We start from the raw sequence: 16,145 nt of genomic DNA, 5'->3' as shown, positions 1-16,145 counted from the left end.
TGAATGCTACTTCATTGTTATGTTATGTAAAATTGGTTAGCTTTGAATAATATTAATGTCTTAATTAAAAAAAAAAATCGTACGATGGAAGATATATAAATTTTAAAATTCCAATAATTCAAAAAATATAAATAAAATCGTTATCTAATAAATAAATAATATCTACTACTATACCAATCAATACTACTTTGAAACGAATAATGCAAAGTAATTTCACAACTTGAAAGTAAATTACAGCACGTAGAAAACTATAATCAAAATAACGGAATTAATTAGAACACCAGTGAGTTGTTTTAAAAATTAAAACCAAGGTCGGATTCGCGTCATGGACATCTGATCGATAACGATGGGCGCGTTTCCATTGTATTGTTATGTCAAACGTCAGATTATAATTCAATAGTTTATCGTCAAGAATATATTACTTCTTTTTAATTTACTCAATGAAGTTAGCTATGATTTTTATGGAACTTTTTTGTTTCCTTTAATCAAAATTGTGTAATGATGTACAAAGTAAATTGTCGGTAGAGTGTGACAAAAAATATCATTTTAAGTTGAATTATGTTGTATTGCTGAACAATATATAAGAATATTTGATATTATTAAGAAAACCTGACCAAATGTATCTCAAAAAATGTTGTTACTAAACCGCATAAAGAAAATAAGAACTTAATGGAATCCTTGCGTAATTACCAAAACATAACCTACAAGATATTCCCTTGACACTTAATTAGCCAATCAGAGAGCCGAATCACAAACTCAAATACTTTACCGATCAATCGTTCCAGGGGTGAACAACCTTTCAAGCAGGGGCGAGTAGATTTATAACCCGTGAAACTTTAGTCGCACCCCTGGGAGTGTTAAGGCAGCCGACTAGCCTAGGAAATTTATTCGTTTCTCACCTAGGTATCGGAATTAACCCGTAAGGTACTATAATTTAAATATTTAGTTTTGTTGCTTGTTTAGTGGAGTGGTTTTGAGTTTGTTTCTTTTTAGTGTTTTATGTTTGTAATATGTAGTTCTTTAACTATTCTTTTTTGGGTTTTCTTGGCTTTTGATTTTAATTTGCTTTTACTGTATAATGTAAATGTTAAATTAGAGGCCATTGCTGTTTTACTACCAATAAAAACCTACATTTAGGATCATAATAAAAATTAACGTATTACTTTATAGATATGTGTAAAAATATTAAGAATATAAAATTAAACTCGAACAACTGTATTTTATGATCGCCAACATTGAACCACACATCCCAGACTTGCCAACGGAAACGCACACAGCGAAACGTCAAACATATTCGGAACGCCTGACGCAAGCGCAGTACCATCCGCGGCGAGGTTATGAACGCACGTGTACGAAACATCGATAAACACTCACAACCACTTATCGATAATAAAATCGTTTATCAATATGAATTCAACACCTGTGAACCTATTGGAGTTAAATGCGGAAGGATTTAAGGCGTTTCTTGATTCTTTCGATCATGTGTTCTCGGATTGCGATGGTACGTAACTATTTCAATCATTTTAATTGTTTTGTTTTTGTGTTCGATTTTTAAATCCCTAATTTAGTTATTAATTTAATATTAGAGTAATTGCTATTTGGCTGTTTGTAAATGTAATTGTATTTTTTTTATACTAAGACCGGTTTATGGCAGCAAACTCCATTGTGAGTCCCATTCTCATAGCAACAGCAAAGATTTGTAGTATCGCGATATTGATTATACACCTAATGTCTAATGAGATCAGAGTTCAAATTTATGTGAAATTTAACAAACACTAAAGGTGAACATACAGTAGATACTAAAATTACCCTTATGCCCTTAATATGTACCTGACTTTTATGTCACGAATTTAGTTTATTAGTTTTAGTTTGTTTTGTATGCAAGATTGTATCGCTTAGCATAACCTCAAAATGCTTGAGAAACAATGGATTATCATTACACGAATAATCTGGGGTTTAAAATAAACATGTCTATCACTCATATCTTATGCAATTTTACACAGTATCTAAAATATTTTTAATATCTAATGAGTAGTAGGATGTATGAAATTTAAATTTTTAATTTTAAGGATTCAAACATGTATGTTATTGTTTTGAATTTAGTTAGCCATTAAAATTTTCCGTTCATAATTGTATGGGCCAATTTTTTTGAATTGCTTTTCTAGTGTTTTTTTTTTTCCTTATACCATAGATGATTTTAAGCATTGAACACAGCCTTGCTCCTGAAATTGGATAAGTCTTTTGTGTTTTTTTTTTTCAATTTTATATCTACTAAAGTGGCTCTTCAAAGCCACTAAAATGTTTTTATAAAGTCTTTGTTTAGTTGACTATGTAATCGTTAATTTTTAAATCTTTATAAATGAAAATGACTATTCGTTTCGTTAAGTCACGTGATTGTAACCTGTCATCTACAATACATTTACGGAGTGTAAAAATATGGAGACTTTTAAAATATCCTTTGAAGTTAACCACATAACAAACTACTCATTCAGTAAAATGTAGGAACATGATTATTGGTTAATCATATACACGAATGAAAGCAATTACCTATTTTCAATAATTTTCTCATTATAAATTATATAAGCTTGTTACAATATTGAATTTCGTTAGTACAATTATTATTTATTGCGTAACTACAAATTAGTGTAAACATTCAAAATATATTGGTGTATCAAACCATTTAAAATCATTGATTAGTTCACCATATTGAATATTGCACGTCAATATTTTTATAGCACAAGTTATGTTTGGTGACACGCGTTGCTATGGCAACCGCGACTGACATTTGACGCACGTTACTGATCATTCTATAAAATCATGTTATCACGAGACTCTAGAGCACGTGTATGTTCTATATTTAAATGCGTCGTTGCCATTATTGCATCATGTGTGGTGCAAGAGTCATGCGCTAATTTATCACTCTATCTCTATGGGACTCTAGTACGTAAAACGATCTGGTACATAAATCCTTTTGTCTTTATAGCATTGTTAACTATTCAATTATTCGTTAAACAATTCCCATTTTAAAATCCTCTCTTTAGTTTTGATTCTGATTTGATCGAATTCCTTATAAGATGAAATAGAAATGTTAATTTTTCTTCATTTCCATTCTGCTCAGTTCCTATGATTCTATGGTGTATTCTAAAGAATATTGTAATCTAATCAAAGTCTAATATATTATACGTATTATGTCTTTAAAGAAATAAAAAGTGTGAATTGAGACAAGTTTTTTTTTCAAAATACCAGCACGTCATATTATTATAATTAGCATTATTAAAAATGAAAACAAAATGTCTTCTGTTTCCTAGGAGTGATATGGGCCAAGAAAGCATACCCGAACGTTGGCAAATTCTTCAGTCTTATGAAAAAACATGGAAAGACAGTCAACTTTGCTTCAAACAACAGTCTTCGTAGCAAAGAAAATTACGAAGAACGCTTTAAAGAAGCTGAAATCGAGAATGGATATGTAAGTACTAAATAATACAATAAATATGTTAATGAAGCTAATAAATGTTTGGATAAATGCCAGAAGCCAAGAGTGATCTGTATTGGAAACTCCTATTATATTTTAAACTATATTTAATTTTACACAATGTCAGTCTGAATGCAAGAAAAATGTTTTGTAGAAAATTTGATGCATAAAGTCATTCTTTCCAAATTTTATGCCACGTTATCCCCATAACGTGACAATGCGATCAGCTTACGTAGGTTTGTCACTTTTAATCCTATGAATGACTTCAACTTTAATTCCACTAGATTTATTAAAATCATCATCAAAAACTCTTTTTATTCTTTTTTGATTTTATAACTACCAAAGTATGTACGACTAACATATTCGTTGCGTCATAAAATTTGGTGACTCCCTATTTGGTTATGTTGGAAAATGAAGACAGTCATACATCATAACATCTGGGCTGTCGCCAATCCATAGTACTGTTACCACTTGGACTTCTGCCCACCTCTCGAACGTGGATGACTAGGAAGTGTTTTCCTTAGAATGCATGCGGTTCTGCCAAGAGACTCGAAATATTTCATAAATTTATCAAAAATCTTAGAATCGAAATAGATCTTGACTTGTATTTTAAATAAAAGTGGGAGGGTTTTTTGTAAGACCTTATTTCAGATCTTAAGCATTTTGTTATCGTTTAAAAAAACACTCCTGCAACAATAATTATAATCCATGTGTCAAATGTTGAAAAAATTACAAACCACTTGGACAAAGACTAGGACTTAGGACAAGCATTCGCGGATCAATTTGCGACACGTCGCGCTCATTGGTTTTGGTATGGTGACCTCAACCACTCGACGGTTGTGGTTGGTATACTTTTCAACAATTCTTATAGAAATAACGTAGCAGGTTAGGAAGCTAGACAGATCGCTTCATGATATAACGGGTTGTCTTGTTTAAACAAATGCAACAACATTTATATAAAAGGTAGTGGCAGGACCATCCAGTATCCTCAAAAACTAACTAAACCTATCCTTCAAGTTCATATCAAATTTAGAGAAGCCACTATAGCTAGCAGAATAACAGTTCCTTCAGTAATCTCAGTCAAGACATTTGTCTCAAGACGCATCTACATAACTGGACTCGTTACGTAGAATGCTAAACCATAAACTTAATACCGCACTGAACTATGGCGTCTCGCCAATCCATAACCACTTGGAGTTCTGCCCGTCCCGTAAACACTGGGGCAGCTAATAAACGTATAATTCCTAAGATTTGTCTGTTCTCCTTTCTGCTTTACCGCTTTATATAATTTTCTTGAGGAAGCAAATTAACAACCTTCCGTAAGAAGTCTCATCGCACCTTATTCGTTTAAGGGGTAACTGCGGGTTTGATTTTTGTAAATGGCCTAATGTCACGTCTTAAAATAATATTGCGGGTATAGAAGAAGTATTGGTACCGTGCATTGTGCGTCTCGCTTTATAGCGAAGAACTTTTTAAAGACATAGTGTTAGACCCTCAGATATTTTTGTGACCTAAAAAGCTTATTCTAAGTCTTCGCCAAAGAACTCATGTTGAAGAAATTAAATATTTTTTCCATTCTCCTTCTAATTTGTCTTTAGTATTTGAATGAGGAAAAAAGTACTTACTTAACATCCTCTGAAGAAATATGTATAGGAAGATTTTAGAATAAGAAGTTCATCATGAGTCGACAAAAATCTCTACCGTTTTAAAAATATTTGTTTACATAACTCAAGTCAGATATGCTAATAGATAAAATGTAATAAGTATAATTATCGTTCCGAAGTAACATGATAATTTTGTACACAATACAAGAGTTAGTATCACTTAATGCTAATTTGGAGTGATGATGACATTTAAAGTTAAAATCTGAGTGATTCATACTTCATCTTCTTCTTCTAATATATAAAATTCCCGTGTCACGATATTAGGTACCGTACTCCTCCGAAACGGTTCGACCGATTTTTATGAAATTTTGTATACATATTGGGTAGGTCTGAGAATAGAACAACATATATTTTTCATACCCCTAAGTGATAAGGATTGCTCACACTAAAAAAATTATTTTATTTTTTGAACGGTTTTTATTTTTATATAATGTCGCATTACAAAAATACAACAAGTAATAATTTCTGGGTCAGCTAGTAATATCTAAATTCTGTTTTCATCGAATGATTATTTGTGTGATATATCATTACCCTGTCTCTGACGCAATCGGGTTATAAGGAAAACCTCTTATATATTATTGCATAATGTTTAATGATAAATAGAGGTGCATATGTGTCGTCATTTTAAACAGTTTACAACTGAATGGTATCCTGGATAAGATTAGTTTTATTACATTAGCTGCGGTTGATAAATGAAAATGTTTAGTAGATACAATAATTACCTCTTAACAACAGATATTGTGCGATAATAAAGACAAAACACTATCATTTTAATCCCCGTAGTGTTACAAGTAAATATGAGGTTTCTATTGATATATAGAGTGTCTATTTTACGTAATTGGGAATTATTGTTTTTAGAGTCTTTCGTCTCTCATCTCATTATAAAATTTGAGGAGGGTTAAAGCTGCTCGCGCGTAATCAGAATTTGATATGTTAAAATGCTTACAAAAACAAAACAGTAAGAATGTAATACAAACGCCAATCTGTACATACATATATAGTACTGCCAGCTACAGAAAAAAAACTGAATACGAAGTATTATAAAGTGCTTTGTGTAAAACATATTTTTTATTTTCAGGAGAACCTCACTATACCCTCCATAGCAATAGCTGAATACTTGAAATCAGTGAATTTCAATAAAAAAGTGTTCAGTGTTTCCTGTGCAGAAACTGTCAAAACGATCAAGTAATACGGATTTGAATGTAAAGAGGGGGTAAGATCTTTCTACATCATTTAAAAATAATATCATAACGCTAGATATGAAGCACCATTTTAGTTGAAAATAGTCGGATTTTAATGCACTGTTATGCTTTAATCAAATAGCAAAATAAGAGAGCTATAGACTTTCTCACTGTTACTCTCTTTTTTTCATTTCTTGGTTGAATAATTGTCAAAAAAGGATCATTGAATGCTAGCCAACTGAAAACTCTTTTAAAAATTATGCACTTAAGTTGCATGAAAAATAATGTTGAACCTTATTTAGAATTAGAACTTCTTTTATAGCCAGACCTCGGCCCGGACTACTACGAAGACTACGTCCAGTTTTTGAATGATGATCCAGAGATAGGTGCTGTTGTATTCGACTGTGATTTCGCCGTGAACCTACCGAAACTGACCAAAGCAATTACTTATCTGAACCGTCCAGAAGTACTCTTCCTCTGTGGAGCTACGGACAGACATGTATACTATAGTTCTGGAGTTAAAAATATAGGTATAGTCAACATGTTATATTATTTCACCTTTATTTTAATTTTTTATTCATTTATACTTTATGGCACATAAATACACACTTGGAGAATATGTTCCTGGAAAGTTCATGTACAAAAGCGAGCTTAACCCAAAGTTCAGTTCTCTTACAGCAAAGCTAGTTGTAGTGATGATATTATTCCAGTGTTTTCACACTGCCTATTAATTTAACCATCAAGTAAATTGCATATATTCCATTATCTCGTTTATATTTCATTTCTTTTATAATTATCATTGTCTCAATCTGCCCAGTTTCAATGGTCCTTTCTACTAGCTTTAAAAGTAACTTCTGATTAAGATTTGTGATATTTTTAGGTACCGGAGTATTTACAGATCTAGCAGCTGAAGAATCAAATCGTAAACCCATCGTGTTAGGGAAACCTGGAAAAGGTTTTGGAGAATGTGTCATGAAGAGAGCTGGCGTTACAGATCCTAGTCGAGTTTTATTTATTGGTGATATGTAAGTATAATTTTTATCATTCTGATATTTGTAAAAGTTGTATTTTTTAATTAGCAACATTTTTGTGTATTATGAGATGGTTAATCGTGAATTTTAATCAAGCAATGGGATTAAATTGGTAACTATTCCAATTCTCTAAAGCATTTTGCCGACTCAATAATTGGAAACTTATTGTATTAACCGTGAGTGTTCCACCCTCTATTTATTTTATAATAATTCCGGATAAATATTTAGAATAATACGAGTAGTGCAATTTTAATCCAATTTTTATACATTCATCGGCCATTTAAATAGGAGAGTTGCCCAGTACAATTATTATTAAAAATTGCTTTTGCGTTGGACTGTTTTTTTTGACATAATTCGAACATATATAAGAAAAAAAAACTGTCCGTAGCAGGAATCGAAACCGCTGCACATCACAGTGTTCATTGGCGTTTTTATCTACTTGAATTCGTCTACTTTTTTTTCTTTCTTTTGTTTTTCACTGTTCTCTTTTCTAACTTTCAGGATAGAACAAGACATAGGTCTTGGAAGAGCATGCGGCTTCAAAACTTTACTTATACTAACTAACGCTTCAGTAGATACAATGTTAGCTCACAAAACAATTCGACCAGACTTTTACGCTGAATCACTTGGGAGTATTGTGCCTTTATTAGAAAAATAAATGTTTAAATGTAGTGTTATTTATTTTAATGGAATTGTAAAGAATGAGAGTGTTAAGGATTACAGGAGAGATCTGAGCTACCGTAAATACTATCGAATAAGTTTTTGTTGAAAATTGACGTATTTTTTATAAGACGTTATAGACAGAACTCTTAAGAAACCCCTCTAATAATTCGCGATGTATGTTGAGGAAAACACGGGTAGCGCGGATAACAACTAATTGTTAAATAATTGCTTGGTCTAAGGGCACATTACAAGTAATACCTTTCGTAAATATATATTCAGTATTTTATAGTGCAAATACCTATGATTGGCACTCATAAGTTGTATTCTATGCGCCATCAATTAGGAGGCAACCGGCATTCGTTTAATCACTAACACAGATCAAATTCCTAAAATGTATGCGATGATGATAGTCTACAAGTCACGTGACAGTAGCATACTTGTCATTTCAACATATTTGAGTGATATGATTAGTGTTGGCACTTGTACAAAAATCATTTATCTACATGGGTTGATTGACTCCTCACTCAAAATTTCCATACTGATTATAATGTTTACGTCATGCATACTTTTTCGATAGTGTTTCCTTTGAACTTTGCAAGATTTACAAACCAGGCTTAAGAATAAGTAGTACAGTGAGCTTCAAAGCTGTGATTATGTTAAGTTAGCTTTCATAGTGTTATATGTAAGAAAAAATGACGCGTAAATAGTTTCTGACGGGCTACCAAAAAGTCTTAAAGTAAAATTATTATGGTGATGGAAGAGTGACAGCGCTATACACGGTGTAGAGCAGCATCTCTTTTACATTCCCGCTATAATATTAATTAGAGACAGCAGTAGAGCCTTTAGAGTCACTGCAAGCTAAAAACTTTTTATTGACAATCGAGTAAAACAATCATAAATTTCATCAAAACCAAATCGCGATACTCGTAATGAGACCGATTTTACAAGTAGCCGATACGTCTGTAGTCTGCCAGAATTCTATCGCCAATATTTAAAAATGAACTTATGCAATGATGCCATCCTTATCAAACCTATAAAAAGTTATACTTTGAAAACATGCTGTCCTGGTCATTTCAGTTACAAATGTAGCATGACATCAAAGTGTCATTTTTGAATACGGGAGTGATTGTTGTAGTAACGCTTTTTAGGATAAGAACACTGTTTAAAATGACGTTATATTATTTGTTTCTAACAAATGGTTCTATTAGTGATAGATATGTTGTACCGTAATTAAATAATTCGATCTCTAATTTTAGAGAAAACCATCCATAGGTGATAATAATTTCAGTGAGTACATGAAAAAAAACATATTTTATTAGTTTTGTTAGTTGTTCAATTATGATTTAACTTTCAGACTGGGCAAAAAATTACGAAATCTTTTGCTATTGCAAAATAGTAGATACACTATTTATTTATTTTTTACTGTACTTAAAACGTAATTTATGAATATTTTCCACGTAATTTTAATTGACTTTTTTTATACAAATGAGTAGAACAAACGATGCGCTTCCGAATAATTACAACTCGTCACAAAGCTATCTCTCCGGCCAAATGACATTTCTACTACCGTTAACGTCCATAAAGAAATCTATTTAAATGTTCAAATTTATTAAAATGTCATTGAGTCATTAGACCTGTCATTCATGTTATTTGCCTTAGCCTTAGCATTTAAACATTGTAATACTTAGTTTTTTGTGTCAATAAAATTTATTATTATTATATTATTATTATTATTCCCATAGATGGGAAGATTTGGTTTAACGTTAACGATTGTATAATGTGACTTGGCTAGAGGGACTGATACTTCTAAATACTTAGAAACAATTTAACTATGTGATCGTATTTGTGATATACAAGCTTCCACAATTAATTATGTACCTCTTCATAAAATTAAACTGATGTGTTAAATACTAAGTTGTCTTTTTATTTCTTGTATTATTTTACGATATTGTAAATCGAAAAGTTATCTTATTTTTCTGCAATAGAACAAATTATTGCAGGCAGTGGGTAGATTTGTAGATAACTTCTTGTAAAGCATTTACAAAACACTAAAACCTCTGATTTACGATTGTTAATTAACACATGCAACATTCTGCGAAATTCAAATTACCAACCATTTCCAAAAATTAGGCACAAACATTATTTGACTAACAATTTTTTAATTATTTCGGCAGATAAATTTCTAAAACCAACTGGGAATGAGTAACAAGAAAAATCAATATTGCATAATGCCTGTCCTAAAACTATTTTAATCAGGTAATCAATCAACTCAGCCTATCGGGGCTGCAGGCTTAGGCGTCCCCAAAAACTTTTTACTGAGCTTAACCCCTTCTTTTTTTATATGAGAATCTGATTAAAACCACATTCAAAAATACACTTTAATGTCATAAAAATAGCGTCAAAAATTCATCAGCACCTAACACCTGTATTAAAAGTTTCATATCTCAATACATTGGAACATTTTTACTATAGAAAACCATAAGATTTGAACCAAAACTGATAGATTCAAAGCTGAACTATAACAAGAATTACAACTAAAATTTAATTAACGTATAGACGTTGGAAATATTTGTTCTAAACCAATTTCGTTCGGATTAATTTGATGAAAGTTATAAATTAATAATATTAACTGAATAGTAGATTTAACACGTGGGAGACACGTACTTAGTTAATTAAAGTTACTTCGACTTGATTGTTCTAATGTCATCATAAATACATAATATTAAATAACAACTGACACTATTTCAGTTGTCACGGTCAAGTCAAAGACGTTGGTTTGAATCCCAGCACCCTTCATTTTTTTCGAAATCATGCCTTTTACTGTAAACAAATTTTTAATATCTCCAGCTGACGGCAGAGGTTCTATCATTTTTACTATACAAAAACCATTTTCATCCCACTACCTTCATCTCGGCTTATCAAGTTTGCGAGTTTCTGCTTTAGGATCTCACTCACTATTTTGGACCTATCAAGGCCTATGGAAGTATGGACACGCTGCATTCAACAATCGCCTCTATCTACCTATCTATCTATATTGAACTGACTAGATAAAGTGACGTCACTTGTAGAAAAAGTATATCATTCCCTCATGTATATCCTAGGACTTACTTACGGTTGCATTATATATTCCCAAGAAGTAATAGGAAACTTCTTGGAGAAATTAAACATGCCTAAACAGAACCCTCTCCGGTTCCACTTTCGTTTGGAGAAAAATTACACCATTTTATGCCAGAATTTTCAGTGGAAAGATTTTGAATATTGAGCTGATGGTAATAGATATAACAAGACTGTTCTATTTGTTCGGCCTTGGCAATGATGATTAGATAGCCATAGAGAAGCGTTAAACAATTAATTTGTAGTGTTTAGAAACGTAAACATATGTCTATTATATGCTCTTTATAATAAACGTTATCAATTATGTTTTTATCATACGGATGTCAGTTTGTTTGTTACCTCTTGATGTAAAAACCGAAGTACGGAGTAAGCTATTACCTAGTATTAACATATAGGCTACTTTTAGCCTACTTTGCTTATTGAGGATAATCCCGACATCCAGGCTGGTGAAGCCGCGAGCAACAGCTAGTTCTGATAAAAAAACGACGACTTTAAGAGTACCTTACTTAATAGGTTAAAGAAAAACAAATTTGTTCACCCATCATACCGACCTTACCAACCGTACCATCTGCAGAAGGTTAGGATGTAAAACAGTCTATGATGGTCTTTCAACTAAGTAACTATAAAATCAGATACACTGTTTTTTGTGAAGCCATTAATATTACAATTTATTTCACCGACAACAAACTATGTAAAATACCTGGAAATTGAAATTTCCAACACATTGAACGGAACATAATGTAGTTTGCAAGCAACCCTTTTTGTGAAGAGCATTAATATTTCATATCACAGATCAACGGTAGGAAATTAAAATCAATACCTGCAATTGTGTATCCTATTTTCTAGTTGGAAAGGTCTTTTCGTCCTCAAATTGTGTCCATCGGGCCGCAAAAAGGGTGAATTGATTACGCTATCCAAAAAGCATTTTTATTTATTGTTCTTTCTTTTTTTTTTGTTCAATATAAATTCTAGCCGGCGAATGTTACCAATGCTTCCGTCCGGAATTTGTATTGGTTCAGAATAAAAAGTGGGAAATACCACAAGTTTTCCCGTTTTTAGGATTCCTTAGACATTGCGAAATGTTTTACCGTGGAGCTGTGAATACGTGGATATTGAGATCCGGCTGTGCGTGTACTTGGCTTGGCACACAATTTATGCGACAGTAAAAAAACAAATACAAATCGTAAAAAAAACAATGTTGAAATTTTATCAACGCATTGATCAGAATCAGTGTTCTCAATGTAATTTATGGAGCGGATAATCAAATAAGTGCTTCCGATCAAAAATATTATATTACGTTTTAAAATTTGATTCGTTAATCAATGATTATGACTGAGTGGACAGTATTAATTAATCGCACTTCATTTAAATCATTGACGAGTTAATGCGAATGAATAATTTTGCTCACAGCAAACACTGGATTAAACCTGGAAACATTTTTAGTCAACAATATTATATAAAATGTAGGTTATTTAAGGGTTATAGCAGATTTCTTAAATATAATCAGTAGGAAAACGAGATATTTTCTTTTGTTAAAAAAGTGGATATTAAGGATATCTGTATTCTGAATTGATTGGATCTGAAACCCGTCCGCTACATTTTCCGCCAACGCGGGGTATCGGCGTTGCGACCTCGTGATTAAGGTGGATTTCGAACCTAGACGGGGATCCTTACGGTGATCTCTACGGGTGAGTATAGTAGTGTTGAGCCATTTAAGTGTAACACAGCCTTACAATAGTCAATGCGGCTTTATTATTATGTTTATATTATATGGACATATATTATGTAGACCTCCCTTAGTCTGCTCTTCTGTCTCTGGCAAAGACTTTTTCAGATCGAAGGTTAAAGAAAACACTCATCACAATGACTTTTAAAGGCTCGAGAGATTTACATCAAACATGTTTGAAAACGATCGCACATTCACCTTTAGGTATTACAAATAAATTAAATTGAAATCGCTTAATCAATTCGGAAGCTATAATGTCACAGACAGATATATCAAACTTTTAAAAGGTTTTTGCGTCGAGGGTTAAAAAAGAAATTCTATTACAGAACCCAGATTATACAACGATTCTAACTAGTCCCCACATTTTTTTATTCGGTATGTAAGTGTAAAACGTTTGCGGGCGGTTTTATTGCGGGCTGGTGTCATTCAACTTTTTTGCATACATTTTCAGAGTTTTCCACGTTTCGGGAACGTGGTTTCGTGTGTTTACACTTTCAAATACGAGCGTTAGAGCGGTGTTCGTCCGATGTTTCCGTAATCGTGTGGTTTTTGAACAGATTTTTAATGCGGGACTCTCTATTCAGTGCTGGTGGCGAAATTAACGAGAGTCATGTTTTTAAAACGGATTTTTAAGTATTTGCTGAAAGTTGACATGTTTAAAAACTTTTGAAACTTTAAACAAAATATAGGTAGTAACTTACTGGAGTAAATAGAGTTAAAAACAATATACACGTCTTCAATAACCTGTTGCAAACAAATTTTAGGAAACGAAATCTCATGTCCTCAACCATTGCTCAATTTATTATCAGAACCATAGCTTTAACTCATAATTATTTACATTCAGTTAAAACAATAATTTAGGATGGGTTTTCTACCTACGAAAACCTTCTAGCCTCATATCACCACTTCTGAACATCCCAAAGACTCTCAATTCACCGCTAAACTTCACACCTCTACTAAACATTTCGTAATTGCCGGCACGTCTGGGCGCGTGATCAACATAGCTAATTGCAGCACTATCGACCGTTTCGTACTGAACACCGCAACACGCTTGCCCACTGAACTTTTGATGAACGCAATCATCCGACGAAACCCAATTAGCGTTTGTTTTACGTTACAAATCCTTGCGGAATAGGTTCACGAAAAAAGTAAAGATGTTTTAGCCTTTTTTTAGATGCTGTTGAGCAATTGGTCTAGGTTCGTAAATTATATTTAGAGGTTTAATATTTTATTCTGTTTTGGGGAATGAGAAATGGAAGTGAGTTTAAATGAAACTGCTTTATTTTGTGTATTTAGTGTGCTGGAGTTTTGTAGTTGGTACATGGATATACGAAATTATTTGGTATTTACCAGCTTGTCATATAAGTAAGATTCACTTGAATCTGGAAGTGAAACCTAAAAATTAATACTTTTTGGAGTTCAGGGTAACAAATCCTTTATTTGATTTTCCTTGTTTCTTTATTATTACATGAAACGATTTAAAATTAAATTTTTGTAAGTCATATAAATGTTTTGAGATTTTGAAGTTAAATCTTCGATAACAATACAAAACAGGTAGTATTTTCAATCAATTCTACAATTTCATTTATTTATGGTAGTTTGATTTTTCATGAATGTTTACAAATTGCAGAATCGCCCATTCCGGACGCAGTTTGGAAACAATAATTCATTTTGATGGGAGGATCACCCCTTCTCGGAAAACATACAAATTTCAAGCACCTGATTCCAATATTTCAATACGAATGTGTACATATACTTGACCGCAGACTGTTTTGACTGAGCAGGTAAAATGTATACCCAGAAATTATTCTCTTTTCGCAGAAAGAAATTTTGTATTTAACACTCGAGAAACAGCAGAGTAACATTAGATATGTGGTTATAAGGTTCCCTAACAAATAAGTTTCTAGTAAGACCCCTTTTGACTCCTACCGCTTTGGGTTGGTTCCATCACTCACCATCCACAGGTGCTCGGTAGGGCCCTTCGAAGGCCCTTTATGATTTCGGACTAATACACATAACCAGTTAATAAATGTAAATTATTTGCAAATAATTGGGCTGTTATGTCACATTACGATATTGTTGAAGCTCCTTTTTTCTACACCTATCTCGTACTTATCATATTATGAGTTACACTCTAACAAAAAATCTTAAACGATGATAAAAATATCGAACAGCGACGGACGGCCTAAATCACTTAGCTACATACGAGCAGCTACTGAAGGACAGGTATTCGCAACACGTAATGACGATGTAAACAAAAATCCAAAATAGGGGACATAGCTAGATTTATTAGGGTTCAACAGGGCAGCCGCGATTGGTCCCGGTTTATGTCACTGACGTAGAACATGGAAGAGTAGAGGAAAGGTGTAAAGGCAACGAATGTGGCATTATTAGGAGCCGGCGATCTACCTTTCCGCATAAAAATTAAGTAATTTTTTATTCTTTTGTAGTATTGCATGTCATGATGAAAAATCGAGAGGCTACTCGATAAACATTTTACGTTTTTGAGATAGTGAAGAGTAGAGAAAGACGCTGGTTTCGTACGTACGTCTTAAGGTTAAAAGCGTTGCAAAAAAAACAGGTTTTATTTAGTCTAAATACTTGAGAATTTTATTGCACCATCTCCAAAACGTAGAACGATGGTTTAGCTTTCATAGTAAAAAAGGTGTATTTTCTAGGTCCGTGCCGTTAACTCCTTAAAACAAAAGGAAGTGGCTCTTCCCACTATTTTCCAATGTTCTGTTTTAGCGCTGGACGATCGGCAAACATGTCGTTTACCAGTCAAGGATGAATGCGTTGGCGATTTCAATGTTGTTACCGCTTTGTCTTTGACAGCTGTTTTTTCCCCTCATTTGCCACTGTTTACCGTCCGTCCTTTTTTATTTGATTAATTTTGTAAATGGATACTGAATGTTTACTCGAGGGAATGTGTTCTGTTTTCCTTTGGATGTTGGTTTTGTAAGTGATGGTAGTTTGCCTTCATTTTTAGCAAGTTGAACTAAAAACACATTTCACTTTTTCTTTCGTTTTTTAAGATACATTTTGTATACAACTCGCTATGACTGATAAAGCGAGACTTTTATTTTGGACCATAGAGGCTACTTCTACTTTATCCTACCTTTTTCCCATTATTTGGGGTAATGGAGTATTATTGGGTCTTCTCACACTTTTGCGCCAAGCTAATCTGTCCTGGGCTTACATTTCAGGCAAAATGTATTTCATTAATATCCTCCGTATTTTTCGACCAGGTGAGGGGCGGGTGAACGTCATTTATGAAGTTGAGATTTTTAGCAA

General features: G+C 32.8%; 1 protein-coding gene across 1 annotated transcript; it reads left to right on the top strand.

The window, feature by feature from the left end:
- The first annotated feature begins 1,300 nt into the window (after positions 1-1,300).
- Positions 1,301-9,923, top strand: LOC113505415 (phosphoglycolate phosphatase 2-like). Its single transcript, XM_026888087.1, is given in 6 exon segments — positions 1,301-1,501; positions 3,309-3,466; positions 6,215-6,349; positions 6,640-6,847; positions 7,198-7,342; positions 7,850-9,923. Coding segments are annotated over 6 exon segments (897 nt in total). The 5' UTR covers positions 1,301-1,407; the 3' UTR covers positions 8,007-9,923.
- Positions 9,924-16,145: the final 6,222 nt, after the last annotated feature.

The sequence above is a fragment of the Trichoplusia ni genome, chromosome 25 (assembly GCF_003590095.1).
Source record: "Trichoplusia ni isolate ovarian cell line Hi5 chromosome 25, tn1, whole genome shotgun sequence".
NCBI classification, from domain to species: domain Eukaryota; kingdom Metazoa; phylum Arthropoda; class Insecta; order Lepidoptera; family Noctuidae; genus Trichoplusia; species Trichoplusia ni.
The sequence above is the reverse complement of the archived record's forward strand: the minus strand, read 5'-3'. Positions and strand labels throughout refer to the sequence as shown.